Source organism: Bos grunniens, chromosome 7 (genome assembly GCF_055505025.1).
Source record: "Bos grunniens cultivar Pamir isolate PY7600 chromosome 7, Bosgru_T2T1.0, whole genome shotgun sequence".
Taxonomy (NCBI): domain Eukaryota; kingdom Metazoa; phylum Chordata; class Mammalia; order Artiodactyla; family Bovidae; genus Bos; species Bos grunniens.
The window spans coordinates 57169474-57194537 of NC_141171.1; the positions used below are offsets into that span (position 1 = coordinate 57169474).

Here is a 25064-nt window from a genome sequence, read left to right on the forward strand (position 1 = left end):
CTAGATTTTCCATAGTGGTGGTATAGAAACTACCATATAATACTTAATTTTCTGTCTCTAAAATGCAGCGCTTCTTCCAGCCCTGAGTGAACACTCCATAGGTTCAGGCCCTTGTTCGTTCCTGGGCGCCCTGAGATGCTGGAGCACAGGGGCTGGCTCACGCTCTGTTGAGGAGGACAGCACCCCAATGCCCTGTAAGCTCCTGAGAGGCATGAGCCCTGGAAGCTGAGTACCACAGCAGGGGTTGGGGTGGGGGACACCAAACATATTTTGGAAAGCCAGGGACCTGAAAGCTCCTCTAGAAGAGACAAGAGGAGGCTTGCTTACTCCCATCCCCCACCTCATTCTTGGGTCCTGCTCTCAGTCCAAGACCTTGCAGGGCTGTCACATAAAAGAAGGTGCTCCACCCACACCACCACCCACACCCTGCACAGCAGCTAATCTCTTAGTAGACCAAAATAAGTAATATTTAATTAAAATATACACCCTACTATATACAAAACAGAACACAAGGACCCACTGTATAGAACAAGGAACTCTATACAACATCTTGTAATAACGTATCAGATCAGATCACATCAGTCGCTCAGTTGTGTCCGACTCTTTGCGACCCCATGAATCGCAGCACGCCAGGCCTCCCTGTCCATCACCAACTCCCGGAGTTCACCCAGACTCACGTTCATCGAGTCAGTGACGCCATCCAGCCATTTTAAAGGATACTTCTAGGTGGCACAGTGGTAAAGACTCTGCCTGCCAATGAAGGAGACGCAGGAGAAGATCCCTTGGAGGAGGAAATGACAACCCACTCTAGAATTTTTGCCTGGAAAATCCCATAGACAGAGGAGCCTGGCAGGCTACAGTCCATGTGGTCACTAAGAGTCAAACACAACTTAGAGACTGAGCACATGCACACATGTATTTATGTCTATATATATTTATATCTATATATAACTGAATAGGGCTTCCCTGATGGCTCAGACGGTAAAGAATCTGCCTGCAATGCAGGAGACCCCTGTTAAGTCCCTGGGTTTGGAAGATGCCATGGAAAAGGGAATGGGAACCCACTCCAGTATTTCTGCCTGGAGAATCCCATAGACAGAGGAGCCTGGCGGGCTACAGTCCATGGAGTCACAAAGAGTTAGACACAACTGAGTGACTAACATATGACTGAATCACTTTGCTGTGTACCTGAAACTAACACAACATTGTAAATCAACTCTGTTTCAATAAAAAAATTTTTTTTAAATAAGCAATATGTACTTTGGCCACCTCATGCGAAGAGTTGACTCATTGGAAAAGACCCTGATGCTGGGAGGGATTGGGGGCAGGAGGAGAAGTGAGAGGATGTGAGAAGTGAGGAAGTGAGAAGACAGAGGATGAGATGGCTGGATGGCATCACCGACTCGATGGACATGACTTTGAGTGAACCCCAGGAGTTGGTGATGGACAGGGAGGCCTGGCATGCTGCGATTCATGGGGTTGTAAAGAGTCGGACACGACTAAGCGACTGAACTGAACTGAACTGATTGAGTACTTACACTGTGCTAAATAATACACACGAGTTCTTTTATTCAATCCTCATAACAACTCTAGGAGAGAAATACCATTATTGCTCCCATTTTACAGATGAGGAAATGGAGGAGCCACAGAATTTGATCCTTACCCAAGATCATATATGCCAGAAAATGCTTGAGCCGCAGAGCCAAATGCCTGAGTAGGCTAGAGCTGCCTCCAGAGGCCTGGGCCAGGGTGCTGAGTCCCAGATCTGGGAGGCCAGGGCCAGCGGAATGCTGCAGCAGCTCCAGCCAGGCCTGAGCCCCCTCTCCTCCCTTACTTAACACCTGAAAACGCCCAGAGGCCACACAGCTGTGCATTCCTCTGCTCCTGAAAAAGACTTCTTTTCAATGAATCACTTCCTTCAAAAGAAGGAAAAAATGCTTTTAGATCATTGCAGAAATTCCCACCCACATTCTCTAATACCAGCTCTTTCTCTCATCCTGCTCAGATCCCCGGATCCTACCCCAGGAAGCACCAGAGCCTAGAGGACCACAAAGGTAGCCTCACAAACCCTTTGTGGCACGGGGACCTGAGGTCATAAGTGACCTCAGGAAACCACCCACCAGAGGCCCTTTCGTTCAGACAGGCTGGGCCTGTGTCTTGAATACCACTGACAGGAACAGACCTGCCTTCCTCAGAAGCTGGCCATCTACCCGGCTGTCTTCGTTTACCGGGTGGGGCCTTCGTCTCTGTCTTGTTCTGGCTGTCCTTCCTCCCTGGCTTTATCTCGCTCTTATTCCATTCATTCATTCATTTTTGTTTTCACCTTACTCATGGAACCTCTGTCTGATCCCTAGGTATCCACATTTGATTTTTCCCATATTCAGGTGGCCCCCTGACATATGAGGATCACTAGCCCACTGTTAGGTTAACCTGTCACCCCTATATCCTTTGCTGACTAGTTCCAGCGCTTGGGCTGGGTCAAGCTAAGGTCACTTCCTGCCAGCTAGATTATATAGTCATATTTTTTAACAGCTTTATTGAGTTATAGTTACATACAATAAAGTTCAACGATTTTAAGTGTACAGCTCAATGACTTGGCAGATGTTAAAAGGCATGTGATGACTACTGAAACCGAGATATAGAATATTTCTATCACCCTCAAAAGTTCCCTTTTGTGCCCCTTTGCAATGAATCATCTCTCCCCATCCCTGGCTCTTGGCAGTTCTTAACCTGTCACTACAGAATATGTAGTTTTGTGTGTCCTGCTGCTTTCACTTAGGATGATGTTAAGATTCATCCACATCATTGCATGTATTGCTGAGGGGTTTTCCATGGTGTTTATACCGCAGTTTGTTCACTCACCAGTTGATTGGCATTCAGGTTGTTTTCAGCTTCTGGCTAAAATGAATAAAGCTGCTATGAACATTCCTGTACAAGTCCTTGTATGGACATAAGTTTGCATTTCTCTTAAGTAAAAACCTGTGAGTAGGATTGCAGTGTGCTAAATGTATACTTTAATAAAAATGGCCAATGCATTGTCCTGTGGCACCCACCAGGAGCAGATAAGAATTCTAATTGTTCCACATCCCCATTGACACTTGGTATGGTCAGTCTTTTTAATTTCAGCCATTCTCATAGGTGTGTAGTAGTATCTCACGGTTTTAATTTGCATTTTCCTGATTATTGTTGATGTTGAACATTTTTCCATGTGCTTACTGGCCACTCAATATTATCTTTTGTGATGTCCTTTGCTCATTTTAAAAAATCCATTTGGCTGCAGCAGGTCTTAGCTGTGGGCATGTAGAGTCTTTGTTGTACCATGGAGAATCTTTCATGGCATCGAATGGACTCTCTGGTTGCGGCACGCCAGCTCAGTAGTTGCAGCCCATGGGCTTAGTTGCTCCATGGCATGTGGTCTTAGCTCCCCAACCAGGGATCAAGGCCACATTTCTTGCATTGCAAGATGGATTCTTAACTACTGGACCACCAGTGAAGTCCCTTTTGCCCATCTTTTAATTGGGTTATTTGTCTTCTGAATGAGTTACAAGAGTTTCTCCAGTCTTAATCTCCCCTTTCTTCTCCCTTCCTCTATCCCCCTGGATCTTTCTCTTTCCCCCATGTGTCTTTGCTTCAGGTTCTGACTCTCTCCCCCACTCTCAGAGCTGTCCACCGTCTCCCTCCCTCTCTCCTCCTCCTTCCCCACTTGTATTTTCCCTTCTCCTCCCTGACACCTCAAACTGAAAATCTGGCCTCCCTTCCCATTTAACCTTAGAAAGAAATCCAACACAAACCCAGTGATTTCAGTTCTGGCAGGTTTCCCTGTTCCAATTAGGAGCAAAAATACCCATCTCTCCAGCTGAAGACCTAGAGAAGTAAAAAGAGAACTTCTTTAGGTGTAATGGAAAGATGGTTTTCTTTGCATTCTGGCATCTTCCTCCCCTGTAAATGGTTAATAGTGCTTATGGATGGTAGGACTTTTTACTCAAGCATAACAATGGAAAGTCACAGGTGTTATGTGAAGTTCATCCTGCTTAATCAGTGATGCAACAGCCTTCACAAACATAAGATTAGTTGTTCACATAACGAGGCTCTCCCTTGGAACATCTCCCAATCCCAGAAGGATTATATCTTGCCCAGTTGCAGGGGAGGAGCAGCCTAGCCCAAAGCCGGCAGCTTGTTTGAGGGAACCAGTGTGACAATGTTTGATTGCAAAGTTCATAACACTTTATGAAGTATTAGAGACTTTCAGATGGATGACCAAGGAATGGTCTTAGGTTTTTTTTAATAAAATTTTAAAGGTCATATTCCACTTACAGTTATATTGGCTCTATCCCCTATGTTGTAAGTACATCCTTGTAGACTATCTTATACCCCAATAACTTGTACCCCCCACTCCCCACCCCTATATTGTCCCTCCCCACTCTTCACACTGGTAGCCCCAAGTTTGTTCTCTGTATCTGTGAGTCTGCTCTCTTTTTGTTATATTCACTAGTTTGTTGTATTTTTTAGATTCCACTATTTATTGTTGTTGTTAGTCCCCAAGTCATGTCCCAACTCTTTTGCAACCCCATGGACTGTCACCTACCAAGCTCCTCTGTCCATAGGATTTTCCAGGCAACAATTCTGGAGTAGGTTGCAATTTCCTTCTCCAGGGGATCTTCTACATCTCCTGTACTGCAGGCAGATTCTTTACCACTGAGAAACCAGGGAAGCCCTGGTTACATCTTAAAAATGTATTAATACAAGGAAAAAACAATAGAATAGTTTCCATAATGTGGCATTTTTCTATAAATTAAATAAACAGGTATAGATATATGATGTTGGTATATGCATACGTACATTTTCCCGAAAAAAATCACAAGAAAGCAGCAGCAGTGATGAGATGTGGATGATAGTTATACAGGGAAAAGGGTGTTAAGTAATGTCATATAGTATTTGTCTTTCTCTTTCTTATTTCACTTAGCATAATGCCCTCCAAGTCCATCCATGTTGCTGCAAATAGCAAAATTTTGTTCTTTTTTATGGCTGAGTAATATTCCATTGTGTGTGTATACGTACCATATGTTCATTATCCATTCGTCTGTTGATGTACACTTACATTGCTTCCATATCTTGGCAATTGTAAAATATGCTGCTGTAAGCATTAGGGTGCATGTATCTTTTCAAATTAATGTTTTTGGTTTTTTTGGACATGCACTCAGGAGTCAAATTGCTGGGTCATATGGTAGTTCTATTTTTAATTTTCTGAGAAACTTCCATACTGTTTTCCACAGTGGCTTCACCAGTTTACATTCCCACCAGCAGTGTATGAGGGTTTCCTTTTATTCATGTTCTCACCAGTATTTGTTATTTGTGATCCATTCGGGCTGGTATGAGGTGATATGTCACTGTGGTTTTGATTTGCATTTCCCTAATGATTAGCAGCGTTGAGCATCTTTTCATGTGCCTGTTTACCATCTGCATTTAATGTCAATTCCATTCTTCTGCCCATTTTTTAATCATATGTTTTTTTACTGTTGAGTTGTGTGGGCTATTTATATATGTTGAATATTAACCTCTTACTGGTCATATAATTTACAAATACCTTCTCCCATTCAGTAGGCTGTCTTTTTATTTTGTCAATGGTTACCTTTGCTGTGCAAAAACTTTTTTTTAACTAGGTCCCATTTGTTTATTTTTGCTTTTATTTCCTTTACTTTAGGAGACAGATCCAAAAATATTGGTACAATTTATATCAAAGAGTTTTCTGTCTATATTTTACTCTAAGTTTTATCGTATCCAGTGTTACATTTAGGTCTTTAATCCTTTTTGAGTTTATTTTTGTACATGGTATTTGACAATGTTCTGATTTCTTTTACATGTAGCTGTCCAGTTTTCACAACATCATTTATTGAAAAGACTGTCTTTTCTCCATTGTATATTCTTGATTCTTTTGTCATAGACTAATTGAATATAAGTACGTAGATTTATTTCTGGGCTCTCAAACCTGTTCCATTGATCTGTGTGTCTGTTTTTGTCCCATACCATTTTTTTTACTGTAACTTTGTACTGTAATCTGAGGTCAAGGTTTGCCATCCCTCCAGCTCTGTTCTTCTTTCTCAAGATTGTTTTGGCTATTTGGAGTCTTTTGTGTTTCATACAGATTTTTAAATTATCTTAGGTCTGTAAAAAAAAATGCCTTTGATATTTTGATAGGGATTGCAGTGAATCTGTGGGTTACCTTAGGTAGTGTGGTCATTTTAATAATATTGATTCCCCACCAAGTTGGACTGTTTCCTGAACTTCTTCTGGCCTTTCATTGTTAGTGTATAGAAATGCAACAAATTCTGTATATGAATTTTGTAACCTGCAACTTTACTACTAGAGCTCTTGATGAGCTCTGAGCTATAGTAGTTTTTCTGGTGGTGTCTTTAGGATTTTCCATGTATAGTATCATGTCACCTGCAGACAGTAACAGTTTCACTTCTTCCTTTCCAATTTGGATTCCTTTTATTTCTTTTTTTCTCTGGTTGCTGTGGCTAGGACTTCCAAAACTGTGTTGAACAGAAGTGGTAAGAATGGACCTCCTTATCTTATTCCTGATCTTAGAGGAAATACTTTCATCTTTTCACCATTAAATATGATGCTAATGTGGGTTTGTCATATATAGCCTTTATTATGTTGAAGTATGTTCCTTCTATGAATGCTCTCTGGAGAGTTTTTATCATAATGGGTGTCAAACTTTATAAAAAGCTTTTCGTACATCTATTGAGATAATCATATGGTTTGGAACTTTTTAAAAAGCTTATTAAAATATATTTTATATACCATATCATATTTTACATACCATAAAATATATTTTACATTTAACCCATTTAAGATATATACATAGAACTATGTAATGTTTCTTGTGTCTTGCTTTTTTCAATTAGCATGATGTTTTCACAGTTTATCCATGTTCTGGCATATATCAGTACTTCATTTCTTTTGTGGTTGAATAATTTCCATTTTATAGATATTATTCCATTGTGTAGATATACCATGTTTTCTTTATTCATTCTTCAGCCAGTAGACATTTAGGTTATTTCCACCTTTTGTCTATTATAAATAATACTGCTGTAAAATTCACATACAAGCTTTAGTGTAGATGTATGTTTTCATTTCTCTTGGATGTCAGACTTAGTGAATCATATGGTAACTTTAGGAGTTATTTGAGGGACTGCAAAACTATTTTCCAAAGGGCTGGAACCATTTTACATTTCCACCAACACTGTATGAGGGTTTAGATTTCTCTATACTCTTGCCAACCCTTCTTACTATCTAACTGGAATGGTTTTCTGATCCTATAACTGAATTGAAACATCACACATACATACACAACCATACAAACATTTATACAACCATTGACACAGACACACACACAAAACTATGTCCATGCCTTCTTGCACACACCTCTAGAGTTCATAGACATATATACAGAATTCCAGATAGACATTCACAACCATACATACATATATCACACATAGCATACATGCTTATCTGACCCACATGCATTAACATAATAAGACATACAATAGACCAGTGCCATCAAACATGTACATACAATTGTCACAGGTTCTGAATAAACATACACACTTGTACATACATACTCAGTAATGGATTCACAACTGCTCAAACACACATTCTTCAAATAATAGTTGTACCCACAAAGCACAGTCCTAAAAAGGCACATATATGTAGTTATCATCACTTAAAGGTAGATAACTGAAGACTGGTTGAATGTATTTACTTTGGATGGCATGGAGATTTCATTAATATTTGGTATAGTGGGTAGAAAGATGTTTTCATTCATTCATTAAGTTACAAGTAACATATTAAGAGTATAAGAAACACAAAGATAAACAAGACATAGTCCCTTCCTCATGAACTTGTAGTCTAGTGATGGGGGATGGTCAGTAAATAAACAAGAAAACAATCACAGTCTTTGATACGTGCTGAGAAGAAAATAAGCAAGGTAAGACATTAGATAATAAGAGAAGCCTCAGGATAGTTAGTAATTTCCAGATGCTTTTAGAACTTTTGCTCCCTCTTTCAGCCTGGAAAAGTGAAGAGGTTGCAGATTTACCATCACTAAGTCACAGGATAAACTGGTGTGTGTGTGTGTGTGTATGTATGTGTGTGTGTTAATACTAACATTAGTGAGAGTGTGGGCTCAGGACCTGGAGTACCTGGTTTTAAATGTTGGTTCATTCTAGTTGAGTGATTTTTCTCTTTCCCTCAGTTTCTCATCCAAAAATAGGGATGATAATAGTTCCTTTAATAAGGATTAAACTAGCTGATACTTATGAAGCACTTAAAACTGCCTGGCGAGTGTTCTCAACATTAGCCATCATATCATTTTTCGAGAACAGGTTTTCTTAGAGGGAGGTGAGTGCACTAGAAAATGGGTGGGAAGGGGCTGGGGGAACATAAGGAAGAGCCTGACAGTGCTCTGTTGACTGTAAATTGAACGGGCCTTCATCCCAAGCCTTATCTGAGCAGTCTTTTGGAATGTGACTCTGGCATACCACCCCAACAGACCATAAACCAATCCACCACCACTCTGCTCTGCCCACAGCCACAAACCACAGAGAAAAAGACACACGATGGGTGGTGCTGGGTGTGCCTGTTGGTTTTTGGTTGCGTCAGAATGCAGCAGCTCTGCTGTGGGTCTGGCTCCTAATGCTTGTTGTTTCTGCAGGTCAGCACCTATCACCCTGCACCTGCCTCCCCAGGACATTCCACGGCCATTGTCAGTCTTCCTGGCTCCCAGCAACACCTCTCAGCTAACATGTGAGTAAAAAAAAAAAAAAAAAAATGAGTTCAACCCTCCACTCCTGGTCCTGGCACAGAGCAGTCATCTTTGCCATCCCTCTCTCATCGAGCATCCCCCATCCCCAACCATCCCATGCAGAGAAACAACAGCTTCCCTTCCTTTACAATGTCCAAAGGAAATAATGATGAAAAATACAAATTACCAAACTACATCATCCTGGCTCATTATTTTACAAAAGCAGAAAGAGACTAGATTATGTACGAAAACCCTACAGGGAGATTGGGTACTGAGCGATTTCTGTTGTATTTCTTTAGATTCACAATGCTTGGTCATCAGTAGATGCTGCTGTATCAGTGAGAAATAAATATAACATTTCAGGAGGGAAAGAAATCTTGCAGATGAGAACATTCTCCTAGCCCCTTTGATAAAAGCTTTCAGTGCCTCAAAGTCCTTAGAGCAGTTGTCCCCAACCTCTGGGCTCTAATGCTGATGATCTGAGGTGGAGCTGGTATAATAATAATAGAGATATAGTGCACAATAAATGTACTTTGTGCACTTGAACGTGTACTTGAATCATCCTGAAACCATCCCACTGGCACCAAAAAGGTTGGAAACTGCTGCCTTAGCGTCTATCCAGCTCGAAGCCATACACTTTTAACCCCAAATCTGGGAAACCAAAGTGGGTTATTTTTAATGCCTTTAGTTGGGTAATTATTCTCCTTCCAAAGCCGAACTACTCCCCAGGGTCTTTATCCCCCAGCTCATACCTGGATGTTATCTACCCAAGCTACTCTGTGGACTTCAGAGTGGAAAATCACTGCTCCAACCCAAGAACATTTCTACCACGTTTCAAGCCCATCCTTCTCCATCCCACAATGCAGCCAATATTCATTCCACTGTGTGCCAAAACACTGAAATTAACCCTTGCCTCCCACTTCCCCATGTCCATCTCCTGCCTACATTAAGCTAGCATCTTGGGGGTCAGACACGTCACTACCCTCAGGAGAGGGAATGAATCAGAGAGGCTTCTATGCTGACCCCTCGGTTCCCTGAACCTTGATGGTTGTGACCACTGTCTTGAGGGTACTCTAAGCAGTGTGAACAAGCATCCTAGATAGAACCATCACTTTCAGGCTTTCGACCCGACTCTGCCACTGATTCCTGGTCACCAACTCCTTTCTCTATTCTCAGCTAGTTTCCCCAATGTCAAAATACTGATGTGACCTCAGTGAGTGACTTGGAGCTTCAGAGCACGCTATGGAGGAGTGAGGAGATAGAGGGGGCAGGGATTTGGGCCCCTCCGCTGCAACTTCAACAAGGTTCCACCATTTCCATCTGCCTTACATAGTGAGGTTTCAATTCTTAAAGGATGTTTAGTGCTAACCACTGGGATAGGACTCTGAGTTTTCCTCTCCCTTCACCCTTTGCTGGTTCCACTAGGCACACTCACCAGCATCCTTCACCAGTTCCCTGTGTTTCCCCAGGTTTGTAGCTCTGCACTCCTACTCAGCCCATGGACCCGACGAACTGGACCTACAGAAGGGAGAGGGCGTCAGGGTCCTGGGCAAGTACCAGGACGGCTGGCTCAGGGGCGTCTCCTTGGTGACCGGGCGAGTTGGCATCTTCCCCAACAACTATGTCATCCCCATTTTCAGGTGCGTCCTCTCCAATCTCAGGCATCAGAGGGTTGGATCATCTAGGCCAGAGTCCATCTCTGAGTTGAATGGCTGAAAGACTCAATCCTTTCAGAGTGTGGGCCAAGAAACAATTTTTGCTTCACTATCCTCCTAATGCTTAATTAAAAAAAAAAAAAAATAAAATGGTTATCTTTTAAATAGCTCTTCACATTTTACAAGTATTGATACTTTTGCATCTTTTAACTCTTTGGCTATGCTCAAGTATCCCAATAGGTGGGGGTTATTTTACAGATGATGAAAGTGATGTGCAGTTAACCAGCCTACTCAAGAACTAGACTTCAGTTCTACTGTATAACCCCCACAAATCACACTTCACTGTCTTCACCAAGACACTCCATAATCATAGGACAATGGGAAAGCCCAATGATCAGAAGACCTCTGGGAGCACCTTAGGAGACTTCCCAGGATGTGGTGCCATTAGGCAGGGTTTTCGTGACTCAGACCACTACCCATACATCCAACCCCCGAGTCACATGCTAGTTACCCTGCAGGTCTTCTTTCCAAACAGCTTTCCCAACCTTTTTCATTCTCTGGCACATGCATCAATTGCACTGCTGCAGTTTGTCCAGCCACCTCATACAACCACAAGTAAACACAGGCCCCCAAAACTATCCATGGCTCCTCCTATAAGTCCAGGTGCTACCTCCACCCCCCATAAGTCCAGGCAAAGCCTATCACAAGGTACCAAGCCCCTTACCACACATAAACACTACCTTTATGACATACCAGAGAGTCATAACTCCAAGGAAAGGGATAATCCCATTGTTCTCTATGGGGGTCAGAGCAGGAGTCATATATGGCCAGTTTGGGGAACCTTCCTGTAGGTGGGCAGTGTGTCCAGAGGAGGGCTGCAATGGTGAGGAAATAGAAGCTACATCACTAGATAAACCTAGAAAGACACTAGGATTGTTTGAGTGCAGAAGACAAGGGTCAGAGAGACCATAATAGACTGTGTAGATCAGGAAGTAGGCTGGTTCCCTCAGGGGACAGTGAACCAGTGAATACAACTTAGAAGATTCTGGTTCAATAAAAGACTGCACTTGCTTTTATTGAGGTGGCGAATCCCCTTTCTAGATAGAATACAGGCAAAGTGTGGGTACCAATAGTTCCAGGCAAAAAGATTTCTTTGCATGCCAGAAAGTTGGAATAGAGGGTCATAGTTACTCCCTTCAGTGGTTCTTGGAATTTGTTAGAAATTTGCAAAATCCCCAAAGGCAAACTAAGGATGCCTATAACTGATGCTTTAATCCATTTAGTTAGCAAATATATACTGAGCACAGTAGGTTAGGCACCCTTCTAGACACTGGAGAAACACCAGTGAACAAAATACACAGAAATCTCTGCCCACTGGAGCTTATACTCTGGTGGGATGGACAGAAAATAAATAGACGTGTAAGGAATATAAGTGGTGTGCTGATGATAAGGTCTAAGGAGAAAAAATAAGTCAGGAAAGGGGGATAGAATTTATGTGAGGGTGACGACAATGTTAATAGTCTGGTTGGGGTGGGCTGGCTGAGCGGTGAGAAGGAAGAATGGAGGAATGCGGGAAGTGTTTTCCAGGCCCAAGGAACAGCGAGGACAGATCAAAGGCCCCGGGGAAGGAGCATACTGACATGAAGGCCGAGAGGACTGGATTAGGGAAGTGAGAGGGGCCTCGTAGGAGAGGAGGCCAGAGTGGTAACAGGGATTCAGATTCAGAATTTGCTCAGTCATAATGAGGAATGTGACTTCAACCATGTTATACGGCTTGGAGCAGAAGCATTGACATGATCTAACTTGTGTTGTAATCAGAACCCCTCCGGGTGCTGGGTTGAGAGTGAACTGTAGACAGGAAAGGTGGAAGCAGAGAGACTAGTTAAGCGGATATGGTAAGAATCCAGGGGGTGGGGGTGCGGGGGAGCTGGGGCGGGGGGTGTTGACGGTGAAATGAACAAAGGTGCTGGCTGTGGAGGGAGGGAGGGGGCGGTGGTTAGATTTTGGTTTATTCTAAAGGTAGAAACAATAGGATTTTCTGACAAATCCAATTCTGGGTGTAAAAAGAGAGGATTCAAAGTGAGTCCTGAATAACTGAAGACAAGGTTGCCTTTTACTGAGATGGAGTAAATCCAAAAGAGAACAAACAGGTTTTGAGGTGTTAGTGAGGGGAAGCAAAAGCCTGGTTTGCAGCACATTGTCTCAGATGCCTTAGTATTCCTAGTAAATGGTTGCATCTATACAAGTCTAGCATTTAAGAAAGAAGTCTAAGCTTAAGATGAAAGCCCAAAGACTAGATGAAATCATCAAGGTAGGATCCGTTGTGGTGGAGAGAATGACAGTGAGCCGGGAGCTCAATTCCTCAGGGAAACAGGGAAAGTGATGTCTGCAACAAGGCAGAGTAGGAGATGGTAGAGTCTGTTCTTGTGAGTCCACGCTGCGAAGTCTTGAGGACAGTGGGAGGATAGTTCAGAAGTGACAGAGAAGAGCAAAGACCTACCTTAACTCATGAACAGTCTTCCATGGAAGAAACTATCATGAACTCTCTAGGGCCATCTCTACTAGTCTAGTGGGGCATTTGTATCAGGCCTTAGCCTGAAGTCCTGATTATTCCACAAAAAACCATTAAAGTAAGAGTCACTGTATAATTCATCATCCAAACTAGGACATTTTTGAGATAGAAGAGGGACACTACCAGGAGAGCAGCTGTAAACTGAGATTCTCCCTGGAAAATCTGGACTTAAGATCACCCTAACTAGAATGCACATGGGACTCTGTTCCAATGAAGTTCAAGGCTCCAGCTTCCTATTCTCGCCTTGGCTTTTCTCCAAGGTAGATCTATTCTTGGGCAAACGATGAGTTTCTGGACTCACTCTATCCGAGGTGGCCGTGTGTCAGATGGTGGATGGATGTTCAGCAGCACCATAGGTGGCCATGAGTCCTTCCGCACCCCTGGCTCATAGAAACCTGACTATGTGCATATATTGAGATGCTGCTGATGCTGATGGGTGTGTTTGCTTCCAGGAAATCAGCATTTCCAAAAAGGAAAGTCACTGTCACCATATAATCTCCTTAGGGCTATTAGTTGACAGCAGATCAATGCTTTCTCTGTGTGTTATGTTTTCTCTGACAGCCTCCCAGATGCAGAGAAGGTTTCCATCCCCAAAACCTTGGATGCAGATGACATGCTCAGTTTGTCTATCTAGGGGCAGCTCACCCTTGTTCTTAATAACCCTTCCCATTGCGGGAGGCTTGGTTCCTCCCAGTTCTCAGGGCTAAATGAGGCCATTCTTTGTCAGCGGAGTTTCTGCTACTGAGTGGGTTGGACTACGTGTACGAGGTCCCTTTCTGCTCTTTGGTTCTGTGTGAGTGAGAGGTTTGCCCCCCATTTTCATTGTGGTTGCAGAGATGGCTCTGCACTACCTCCAGCCCCCATGGTGTACAGGACTGCCTTTTCTAAGACAGCCAGACCTCCAAGGTGTGAGGTGCCCCCTGAGATTTGAACTTTCGCTCTTAATCAGCATCATCTCCTAATGCATTGAGCCAGACAGAGTCTGGGGATCAATTGAGAGACCAGAGCTGACCAAAATGCGAGGGTTTTGGTTTACAGTTCAGCAAGTAAGCCTTTTAATTACCGAAAGAGGAGAGGCTGCTGTGGTGTGTGAAGCTCCAGCACTCTGTGCTTGAGGGTAATGCCAGCCTATCCAGCTGTGCTGACCACACCTAGATCTCTGCCACCACGACCTATTCCCCAGATCCCAGAGATAGCCCGTGGGTCGAGGGTACACAACACTTGTCACGTTTTCATTCAGGCCCTTCGTAGCAGCACCTACATGCTTTTGGGTTTCCTCCTCCACACCCAGTCTCAATGGAGGCATGTTTCCTCCCATTTTAGAGGCTGCAGAAACCAGCTCCTCCCCATTCCTTCTCCTCCTCTTCACTTTCCCTCTCCCCTCCCCGTTCTCCCCAACCTCCTCAGCTCATCACCACAGCTGAGAGACAGGCTTAGCCTCTCAGAACTTGGAAATGGGAACAAGGAAGGAACAAGGGAGGAAAGCACATGGGCCAAGTTGAATACCGTTCATGGTGGGCACTCAAGCAGCAGCCCCTGATCAGACACTCCCTGCCTCAGACTCCTACCTCACTAGTCTCAGAAGCCTCCCTAGGATCCTGTTTCCAAGCTCTTTCCACTCCTTTCTGTCCTCCCAATAAACGCCTTTCTGCCCAGTAAGCCAGGATATTTCTCTTTCAGGCAGCCTTCACCAGACTCATATGCCATCCTGTCGCCTAAGGGGTAGAGAGAAGTGACAGGTGGGCCACCACTAACTGTCCTTTAACTTGCTACACGGAACTGTATAAAGACTGTCACAGTGCAAGCTTTTGCCTTACCAAGAGGCTATGCTAGTACTGAGCAGGGTAGAGGGCACATGTGTCAGGCTCCTTTCATGTACTGCGCAAGTTCGTAAGGGCTTGTATCTCAGGTAGAAAGGGGGACACACTCAAAGCAGTGCAGTGGGGCAAACCAGAGGCAACACGCTCACCTCCCCCTTAAACCCAGGATGCCTTTCCATCTCTCCATCTAGAAAACAGGGATCATAATGTCTGCAGATCTCGGGTGTCATGGGGCTTAATGAATATGTGTTAGCATAGCATTTTGATGTTAGAACATGCTGGGTAAGTGCTGAGGTGGGTTTTTTTGTTTTTTTGTTTTTTTTGGCTGTGCTGGGTCTCTGGGTCTTCTTCATTGCTACTTGGGCTTTTTTCTAGTTGCAGTGAGCAGGAGCCACTCTAGTTGTGGCACATGGGCTTCTCGTTGCAAAGCACAGGCTCTAGGGTGCTCAGGCTTTAGTCGTTGCAGCTCCTGGGCTCCAGAGCACTGGTTCAGCAGCTGGGGCACTTGGGCATTTGGAGACCAGGGATCAAACCCATGTCTCCTGCACTGGCAGGCAGATTTGTTGCCCCTGAGCCACCATGGAAGCCCATGTTGATCTTTTTGCCAAAAAACATAGAGGGGTTCAGTGTTGGGAAGGGGACTTGAAATTTAGGAGTTTCTGGAGTCCAGCCTCATGCTGGGCCCAGAAAAATGAGGTTGCACCTCAGTCTGTAAACAGTTGGCCAAAGAAAGGACTAGTCAAATAAGCCTGGCTCAGGCCTCATTAACTTTTCTGTACTTGCTGCCACTGCCACTGCCAACCATTTTGGAACCTGTGTTCCCTGTTGCTGGTCCATTTTGCAGCATCCTACACTTTGAGGTCTTTGTTTAAAACACAGGCAGGTGCAGACGCTGCTATGAAAGCCAGCACTGGGGAGTTCTCTCAGCCCAGCACTCATCTCCAGAATGTAGTCTGAGCTCTGACTGGTGGCTAGCCCACTCCACTTCCCTGACTGCATCCCCAGAGACCAGAGGAGAATGAAAGCTGTGGACAGAAACCCCCTCACCACAAGCATCTGTCCCCAGGGCATGTGGCTGCATATGCTTCATGGGCAGAGTTGGCCACATTAAGTGGTGCCTTTCCCATCTTGTGCAACACTGGTGGCTCATTATTAAACTACATACACTTTTTTCAAGCAAAAGAGGGAGAGAAAAAGGAGAAATAAGAGGAACTTACCTAAAGAGAAACCTGGAGGCATTGACAGGAAGGAAACTACATGGGGACATCTTTGTGCCAGGACCTTGGTTGAGTTGGTTACCTCCAGGGAATTAGCAGAGGTTACTGAATCAACAGAGTGACAAGGTGACTGATGGGCTACTCCACTGGGGCTGTGATGTTGGGGTAGGATGGGACAAGGACAAGAGAAACATGTAAAGTGACAGCCATTCCCCACGGGGTTCATGGAGCTGCAGGCTGGAAAGCAATGAGCAAGAAATTGCTGTTTTCAAAATTTAAATACTATTCTTAAAAATTAGAGCCTAAGGCTGAAGGATTAGGTTTTGTGGAAGCATGTGTAGGGCCTACCACCTCCTTTGGTTTATTTATTTCAAGCAAGATGCAGGGTTTTCCAAATTATGAATGCTCTGACTAGCCAGAAGGTAGTGTAGCTCAGTGATAAGAGCGTGGGTGACAAGAGCCAGCCTGGACCTGAGTTCAAATCTCAACTACCTGTAAATCTGTATTTTTTTAATCTACAAAACAGTAGTATTTATAGTTGCTAACTCAGAAGGCTGTTGTGAAGAACCCATGAGATAATGTGGGCAAAGGACTTGGCCAATGCCAGATATACAGTGAAAGTGAAAGCATTAGTCACTCAGTCATGTCCGACTCTTTGTAACCCCATGGACTCCCCGTGGAGCCTGCCAGGCTCCTCTGGAATTTTCCAGGCAAGAATACTGGAGTGGGTAGCCATTCCCTTCTCCAGGGGATTGTCTCAACCCAGGAATCGAGGCCAGGTCTCCTGCATTGCAAGCAGATTCTTTACCATCTGAGCCTAAGTGCTCAATATGTGTGACACAAAATGGCTGGCTTCAGTGCTAAGTGCATTATGGCAGCCATTCAACACTTTAACAATATATGCAGATCACAGAAGATATCAGATAAGTCATATAAAATCTCTGCCTTCAAAGAGTTTAGAATCTAGTGGACAAGTCACTGAACAAACAAGAAACTGCCCCTCCAAAGTGAGATGAACACATACAAGGTCTTAAACTCAGGGCTAAAGGAACGTGGGGTGAGGAGTGATCAGAGCTGGAGGGAAAGAAGGTGAAATTCAAGTCTTCTTGTCCCACCAGGCCTTAGCAGGAGACCTCGTCCCTCCCTTAGTGTACCCACACAGTTACCAGGTGTGGGAGCTGAGGCCTCTGTAGTTAAGACTCTGTGTAGTATGTATATATGGGTAGGAGCAGGTGAGGAGCGGCCACATGTGGTATATGGTTGGGAGCTGACTGTGGTATATGGTTGGACTCTTGACTGAACTTTTTCTTTTTCTATTTCTTCTTTTAAAAAAAATATTGCACAACCAGAAAGACATCTAGCGTTCCAGACTCCCGAAGTCCTGGTCTCTACACCGCATGGACGTTATCCACCTCCTCTGTGTCCTCTCAAGGCAGTATTTCAGAAAGTGATCCCCGGCAGAGCCGGCCCTTCAAGTCCGTCTTCGTGCCCACAGCCATAGTCAACCCTGTGCGGAGCCCAGCCAGCCTGGGGACCCTAGGGCAGGGCTCTCTCCGCAAAGGACGAGGTAGCATGAGAAAGAGTAAGTAGTGGTGGAGAGGTACGTGCCTAGACCTAAGGGATGGGGGCGATCTCACTCTGGGCAAACAGAGTGGTTTTGGGGGGTTTGTTCTTTTTTTTTTTGCTAAAACAAGGATTTTTGCTTTAAGGTTGCTTTACATTTCCCAAATATCAAGTTGTTTTATTAGATTAAGCAAGACAGACTCAGGGTCACAGCCCTCAGTCTACATACACACACACTGATTGGGAATGATACCAGCCCTGAGTACCAACATGTAATTAGAATATGGCCTAGGCTGGATGCTGGTTCTTGCTGGATCAGTGTTTCTCAAACTGTGTTCCGTGGAAACCCTCAGGGGGTACCAAAAGGGAAATGAAGGATGCAGGGGAGGAAGAAAAGAGGAGTTGATGCTAAGAGCCCCTGAATCCCACTTTGTTTAACTAATATATGTACAAGTTTAAAAAATTATATTGTACAAAATTACGTTATATTGTACAAATATATCCTTCCAATCCTTCACCCTCAGTCCCAAGTTCTCATCCATGTACATGCATACCGTGTAATCTTAATACAGTGTTCTTCACCTTGCTTTCATTTTTATATAACATCCACATTGCACGCATGGCAGTTACATAACTTCCTTCATCTTAAAAGTCATGCTTTTATCTTCTAATATATTGAACCTCTGCATAAGACTTCATTTTGAGGGGTTCTAAAAAGTTTCTGAGACCTATTGTTCTATAACACATCGAACCTCTATATTTGTACACCTCTCTAGAAGATGACAACAAGCCAAGCTAAGTCAACTTGATTTGTTCTACATCCCCTGACTTAGCCTGGGCTCTGCCATCCCTCCTTCTATCTTAAAAAAAAATAATTAAAGGTGAAAATTCAGTACTAGTCAGAGCAAAGGATTCACATGTGAGGCAATATGCCACACAGGAAAATGCCCTCAGAAAATTAAAGCTATTTTCTTAGTTCTACTCTTTCTCAGTGCTTTCCAGTCGCCTGCTTGCCTACTGATCCCAGCAGTCTTGCCTCTTCATTTGAGCCACTCGTGCCTCTCTCCTGCACCCTCCAGTGCCATCCTCCCCCCTCTCCCTGCAACACACACAATAAGTAATCCCACCACAATAGCCTTGGTTGGGCAAGTTACTTACTTCTTGGGTCTTCAGTTTTCTCATTTGAAAAATGAAAATAAAAATAGCACCTATCTCATCAGAGTAAAAAAAGAATCCATTTAATAGTAATGACATGGTGCCTGACACACAATAAGCACTCAAGAAATGTTAGCTATTTTTATAGCATTAGTGTCTTACCAGTATTATCATAGCTCTTAGAATTCAGCAGATCATGTTAGGTCCACCCATAATGTGAATGTATCATTTCACTTAGTGCTGAAATGTTCACACTTATGAATGCCGAGAAGAACATCCCCGTGGCAATGTTTCCCACTTCCTTTTGGACACTTCCTCTCTTCCTTTACATATATCTTGATCAACTTGGAGTTTTGACCGATTACATTATGTGCACATGTAATAAGCTCCAATCTCTTGGAAATTAGGAACCCATAAGATAAATAGATATGGCAATAAACTAATGATTTTTCACTCATTTCCGAGAGCCTAAGGACAGGTCTGGGCTTCCTTGATGGTTCAAACAGTAAAGAATCCACCTGCAATGTGGGAGACCTGGATTCTATCTCTGGGTCGGGAAGATCCCTTGGAGGAGGGTATGGCAACACCCTCCAATATTCTTGCCTGGAGAATCCCTATGGACAGAGGTGCTAGGTGGACTACAGTCCATGGGGTTGCAAAGAGTCAGACACAACTGAGCGACTAAGCACAGCACAGCAAGGACAGGTCTGCCCAGCATGGCTTTGACTTTTCTAGGTCCCCGAAGCTTTCTCTCTCTCCCTTTCCCCAAGGTGAGGCTGGTCAAGCTATCAATCTCCCCAAAGCAAAGAGAAATGACAGAGAATTGACTATGTGCACCTCACAGGGCTGTCAGTGAAAAAATAAATGTCGACATTGAAAGGTCAGACTCATGTAAGCAGTGGCTGACTTGCCGGCGGTGGCTGAGAATACCGACGCTCTTGAGTGAGTGTCTGCTTTTCATGTTCACACCCATCCTGATGAAGAATCACGACACAGAACACGGCCTTAGATGGGCCCTCTGTGCCAGACACACGTAACTTTGATTCACACACGTGTCCATAGAGTGTCACAGAGGACTAACATCTCTGCTATGGCTACAAATGCTGGGAGACCCTTATGGAGAAATGACCCACAATGCGGCTCAGAGTGCCTCTCCCACTACCCCCCACAGAGTGCAATAACTTGCTGATTCTCCAGATCACCCATAGTACATGTGCTCAAGGGGTGGGGATCTCCTGTGTTCTAGAGAATTTGAGGGGAAGGAATGGCTTTCTTTTACAGAGGAGGCTCATCTCAGTTAAAAGCAAAAAAAAAAAAAAAAGGTGGGGGTGGAATGAGCTCAGGGAAGTGAAAGGGGCAAAACCAAACTCCTGGACCATGCATGCGTTTTTACAGTTTGCTTCTCCTTTACCTAAAAAAGAAAAAAAAAAAAAAGTTTTCAAACATGGGGGCATTTATTATGTTCCGGGCACTATCCTAACACTTTGCATGCATCATAAAATATAATCTCACTCCAGCCCATGAGATACTGTTGTTAGCTCCAGTTTACAACCAGAGGGGCCAAAGAGCAGGAAGGTGATGTGACTGATTGGCCCCCGGCTCCTTGAGAAGAGATCAGATTCCAGAGCCTGTGTCATGGGACTTCCGAAGCTCATCCACTCCCAACCCTAACTCGGAAATAGCCTTTCCAGATTTGCTTCCAGCTACTGTCACATTTGCCCAGTACACATGGTCTCTAAATCCCACTCAGCCTTCCTCCCCACAGACCCGATGAAGAGCAGAGGTCCCCACACCACAGGCCTAATGCTTCCATCAGAACTTTCTTCAAGAAGCTGGTCAGAGTCCCCTCCCCTCTCTCCTGCCCTCTCCCTCCTGCTCATGCCTCTCAGCTGACTCATTCTTTTGAGTCTCAATGTCTGCTGTCTCTTGAGTTGCCTCTGCTTTTGTGTCCTTTTTGGTCTGCATGACATTTCTGTTCTCTTCTCACTGTGAAGCCCTGTCTTTAGTACTGTCTTCTTCATTTCCCATCTTTAAGGCCTGGAAGGAGATCATAGAAGTGTGTGTGTGTGAAAGAGAGAGAGAGAGAAAGAGAGACAGAGACAGAGAGACAGACAGAGGACAAATGGAGGTAATACACCTTCTGACACCACCCCCCACCAACATTCACCTAGCCAGTCATTGGCTGCCAGCATTGGCAAGCAGTACTAAAAAAAGAATAAGGTCACCTTTGAAAGACCCTGGGAGAATGTGAGCACAGTCAAATTGGGAAAGCACTTAACTATTCTGGGATATCAGGACGCACTGCCTACCCAGCCCCTCCTGTCCACCCCCAGCTGCTGTCAGCCGCCCCAGGGCTGATATCTCTGTCTTGTAATTCCCCAGATGGATCTCTGCAGAGACCCGTCCAGTCGGGGATCCCCACCCTCGTGGTGGGCTCCTTCAGACGCAGCCCCACCATGGTGGTCCAGCCTCAGCAGTTCCAGTTCTACCAGCCACAGGGGGCCCCCTCCTCAGCCTCCACGGTGGTGGCGGAGCTGGGACCCAAGCCCACTTCCACCGGGGAGCCTGCCATCACATGCGTCAGCAGGGGCAGCGACACCAGGATCCACACGGCAGCCAGCTCCCTCATCATGGAAGGCAAAGAAATCCCCATCAAGAGTGAGCCTCTCCCCAAACCGCCTGCATCTGCCCCGCCCTCCATCCTGGTGAAACCAGAAAACTCAAGAAACGGCAGCGAGAAGGTAGGAGTAGGTGACATGGCGCAGTGGTAAAGAATCCTCCCGCCAATGCAGGAGACACAAGAGACGTGTGTTCAGTCCCTGGGTTGGGAAGATCCCCTGGAGGAGGAAATGGCAACCCACTCCAGTATTCTTGCCTAGAATGTTCTATGAACAGAGGAGCTTGGCAGACTACAGTCCATGGGGGTCACAAAGATTTAGACACAACTGAACATGCATGCATGACCATGAGGTGAAGTGAGGGGGGCCTGATTCTTTAGACCCCTAACTTTGCACAGTGTCTCAGCTCCTGAGATTTCAACTTTGAATGGACAAGGAATCAAAGGAATCCTCACACACAACCTTTCCCCTCCACATCCTCATACCACCTCCATCCTCCCTGGACATGTTACTGAATCTCCTGGATGCTTCCAGAATATCTCATACATCCTACTTTCAAGGCCCAGAGGTGACTTGAAAAAGCATGGCTTTAGCCTCAGATACAATGTTGTTTTGAATTCCAGCTCTGCTGCTTGCTAGCTGGTGACTCCGGTTGAAACATTTCACCTTTCTGAGATTCTTTTGCTTAATCTGTAAAATGGCAGTACAAAGAGTCATGGCCTCACAGGATTGGAGTGGAAATTAAATGAGATGAGTAAAGTGCTTACACAGGGAATAATGTGTACCTGTTCACAGTATGGAGGAGGTAACTGAGACAGGAAAGAGTAAGTGGCTTGTCAAGGTCACACAGAGCTATAACTACTCAATTGACCATTATCAGGACCTTTGTGGTTCTATGGCTTTTCCATAAGAAGACATAAGAATTTTTGTAAACGTATTATGTTCTCAGTAATATCCTTGAGGAAAGAAGGATGGTGGGATGGAGGAGGTAACAAGAAAATTAGGTGACTGTTGTTTAGTTTTGGGGCTTCCCTGGTGGCTCAGCAGTAAAGAATCCGCCTGCAATGCAGGTGACCCAGGTTCAGTCCCTGGGTCAGGAAGATCCCCTGGAGAAGGGAATGGCAATCCACTCCAGTATTCTTGCCTGTAGAATCCCATGGACAGAGGAGCCTGGCAGGCTACAGTCTATGGGGTCGCAAAAGAGTCAGACATGACTTAGCGACTAAACAAACAAAAGACAGGGAATGGCCAAGGTAAACACTGATTGTACCAGACAGATCCTGTAACAGGCTAGGAAAGAAGGGAGAGAGGAAAGGCTTATGCAAATGTGAGGTGGTGACTCCCACATAGACAGGGAGCTGCTGATCAGCACCAGCCAACTGTTGGCAGAATGGGCCCTGGCCCCGGTGCACCTGAGCTGTATCATAAGAGACAGATGAAATCCTGACTTTTATATATGCAGTCTCCCAATTTTTCGTGTTAGCACCTAAAACTCTTAAACCTTCTGCAGACAAAGTGTAGTCAGTGGTGTCTAGTTTGCTGGCTCTGCTTTGAGGATTTATAAGTTTATCACAGAACTTGATGCAGTCAGCAGGTAGGCCTCAGGGAAGAGGTAGGCCTCAAGACAGGCCTTACTGGCAGGTGGAGAAGAGAGAGGGGAGGTGAACTTCTTATATTTTCTCAAAAGGATCATACCCTCTTGCCCAGGACCCTGTTCTTAGGTCAGTGATTGCCCCTTCTATTTCTGCTAGATAATCCCCAGTCATTCTTCAGTTCTTGATTGAAATAACTCTGCCTTTAGGAGGCCCTCCATGACAAGCCCCATTCCAGCTTCAATTGGATACTCCAACCCCCTCCCTTAGCATCTTATTCTTCCCCACGGGGGCACTGGTTCTCACTGTCATCTTTCAGGGCAGTTCTGTTCACTCTTGGATTTGTACATAGCACCTGACAGAGTGGTGATCCCTGGTGGACTCTCATGCAGACACAAGTATTTGCTGGAGGAACCCATGAATGAGGCATTCCCAGAAGGGACAAGGGTAAAGGAACAATGTGAGCCAAGTCCCAGGGGGAAACAGCACAGTTCTCACACCTCAGCCATGTCCCTTTGTTCTCCTGTCTTACAGCAAGTCAAAACTGTGAGATTTCAGAACTACAGTCCTCCTCCCGCCAAACACCACACCTCCGGGAAGCCTGAACAGCCAGCCACCCCGAAGGGGTCCCAGCCTGAGGCAGCCCCCTTGGGCCCGGAGATGACCATCCTGTTCGCCCACCGAAGTGGCTGCCACTCTGGACAGCAGACAGACCTCCGGAGGAAGTCAGCTTTTAGCAAAACCGTGACCCCGGCGTCCACTGCCTCGGCCACGCAGACTGCGTTTCCCAGCAAATGAATCTACAGGCGGCTTTTCCTAGACCCCAAAGAGGTGAATTGCATTTAAATATAGTATGCCTCCACTGAGGGCGTCCTGCTGTTCTTTGGGGACTCGAGCATGGGTCCTGTTCTGCCTTGTTTAGCTCCAGGAAAGGACAGGTGGGAGCGCAGATTCCTGCCTTGGCTAGGAAGGTAGACTAGGTGACCTTGCAGACGTAATGATTCGATGTCTCAAGACGACTGCCCAGACCAAGGAATGGGAGCTCATCCTGCCCACTCTCATCCCAGTGTGGAGTGTGCACCCCTCATTCCCTGTGCTCTGTGTAGAATTTCTAAGATGCTCTAAAGCGGGGTTCAGCCGGGGGTCACAGTGGTAGAATGCTGGCATTACTTCTTTGACCTCAACATCTTGGAACAGTTTCTGCCATCTTCTGGGGCCTGGATACAGGCCACTAGTAGGCACTGTATCTTTTTCCCCTCCATTGAGTCACAATCCTGGCTGCCAAGGGAGAACTTTTGGGAAGGGTATGAGACGAATGCTGTGAACATTCCAAGAATCCTCTAAACCAAAAAGAGTCAGCTCCCTGGCTTTGTTCCAGACAAGGTCAGAGAGAAAGCTGACTGCTGTCATACTTGAAGCTTCTCAATCTGTTTGCCCACTTACAGTCCTACACAGTAGATAAGCAGGAAGCATGTACTTATGGAGAGGGTCCTGTATGGTACTATGGACCATCGTTCATCCCTGGCTCTAGACTGACTTCCCAAAGAAAACACAACATGCTTAGAAACAACTTCATAAGGGGTTTAAGTTTAGATATTCATTCTGTTTGCACTGCAAACAGTCTTTACTTCCACTGATTTCTTCTATTTGGGGCAGACTAGATGTTTCCCTGGGTTGCAGGATAAGGTTACAATGTTATGGGGAAGATGGCAATCCACAGCTGGGTGGGGGTCCCTTCTAGAGGAAAGTGTCTGTAGAAAGGGACTGGACAAATAAAGTTGGAGAGGAAAGGGAGTAAGAAGGAGGAGATGATGAGAATGAGAAAGACAGAGGGTTAGGGAATGAGTCAGAGAAGACCAAAGAGGAGGGGATCAACCTTGAAATTCTTGGCAGGTGGGGAAAGAAGGGCAGCGTCTGCAAAGCTAGGCAACCTCACTAAGATGGGGGCTGACTGAGTGGGACAGCCAGGCAGAGCCTTGTAAACAAGGCTAAAGGGCAGCCCAGGGAGCACAGACAATGCTGTAAGACAAACCATTAATTCTCATTAAACTTAACTGTTGTGA

General features: G+C 45.0%; 1 protein-coding gene across 2 annotated transcripts in view; it reads left to right on the forward strand.

Moving 5' to 3' along the window:
* SH3RF2 (SH3 domain containing ring finger 2) overlaps nucleotides 1–25064 on the forward strand; it is a 148823-nt gene that overhangs the window by 106104 nt on the left and 17655 nt on the right. The window contains exons 6-10 of one of the 2 annotated variants that reach the window (XM_086413671.1): nucleotides 8720–8811; nucleotides 10279–10449; nucleotides 17423–17655; nucleotides 21174–21532; nucleotides 23536–23832. In XM_086413671.1, coding sequence (XP_086269797.1) covers nucleotides 8720–8811; nucleotides 10279–10449; nucleotides 17423–17655; nucleotides 21174–21532; nucleotides 23536–23799 — 1119 coding nt within the window. In that variant the 3' untranslated portion in view covers nucleotides 23800–23832. Of the gene's footprint in view, nucleotides 1–8719; nucleotides 8812–10278; nucleotides 10450–17422; nucleotides 17656–21173; nucleotides 21533–23535; nucleotides 23868–25064 lie in introns of those variants that run through there. The other variant, XM_086413672.1, reaches the window with a different exon arrangement.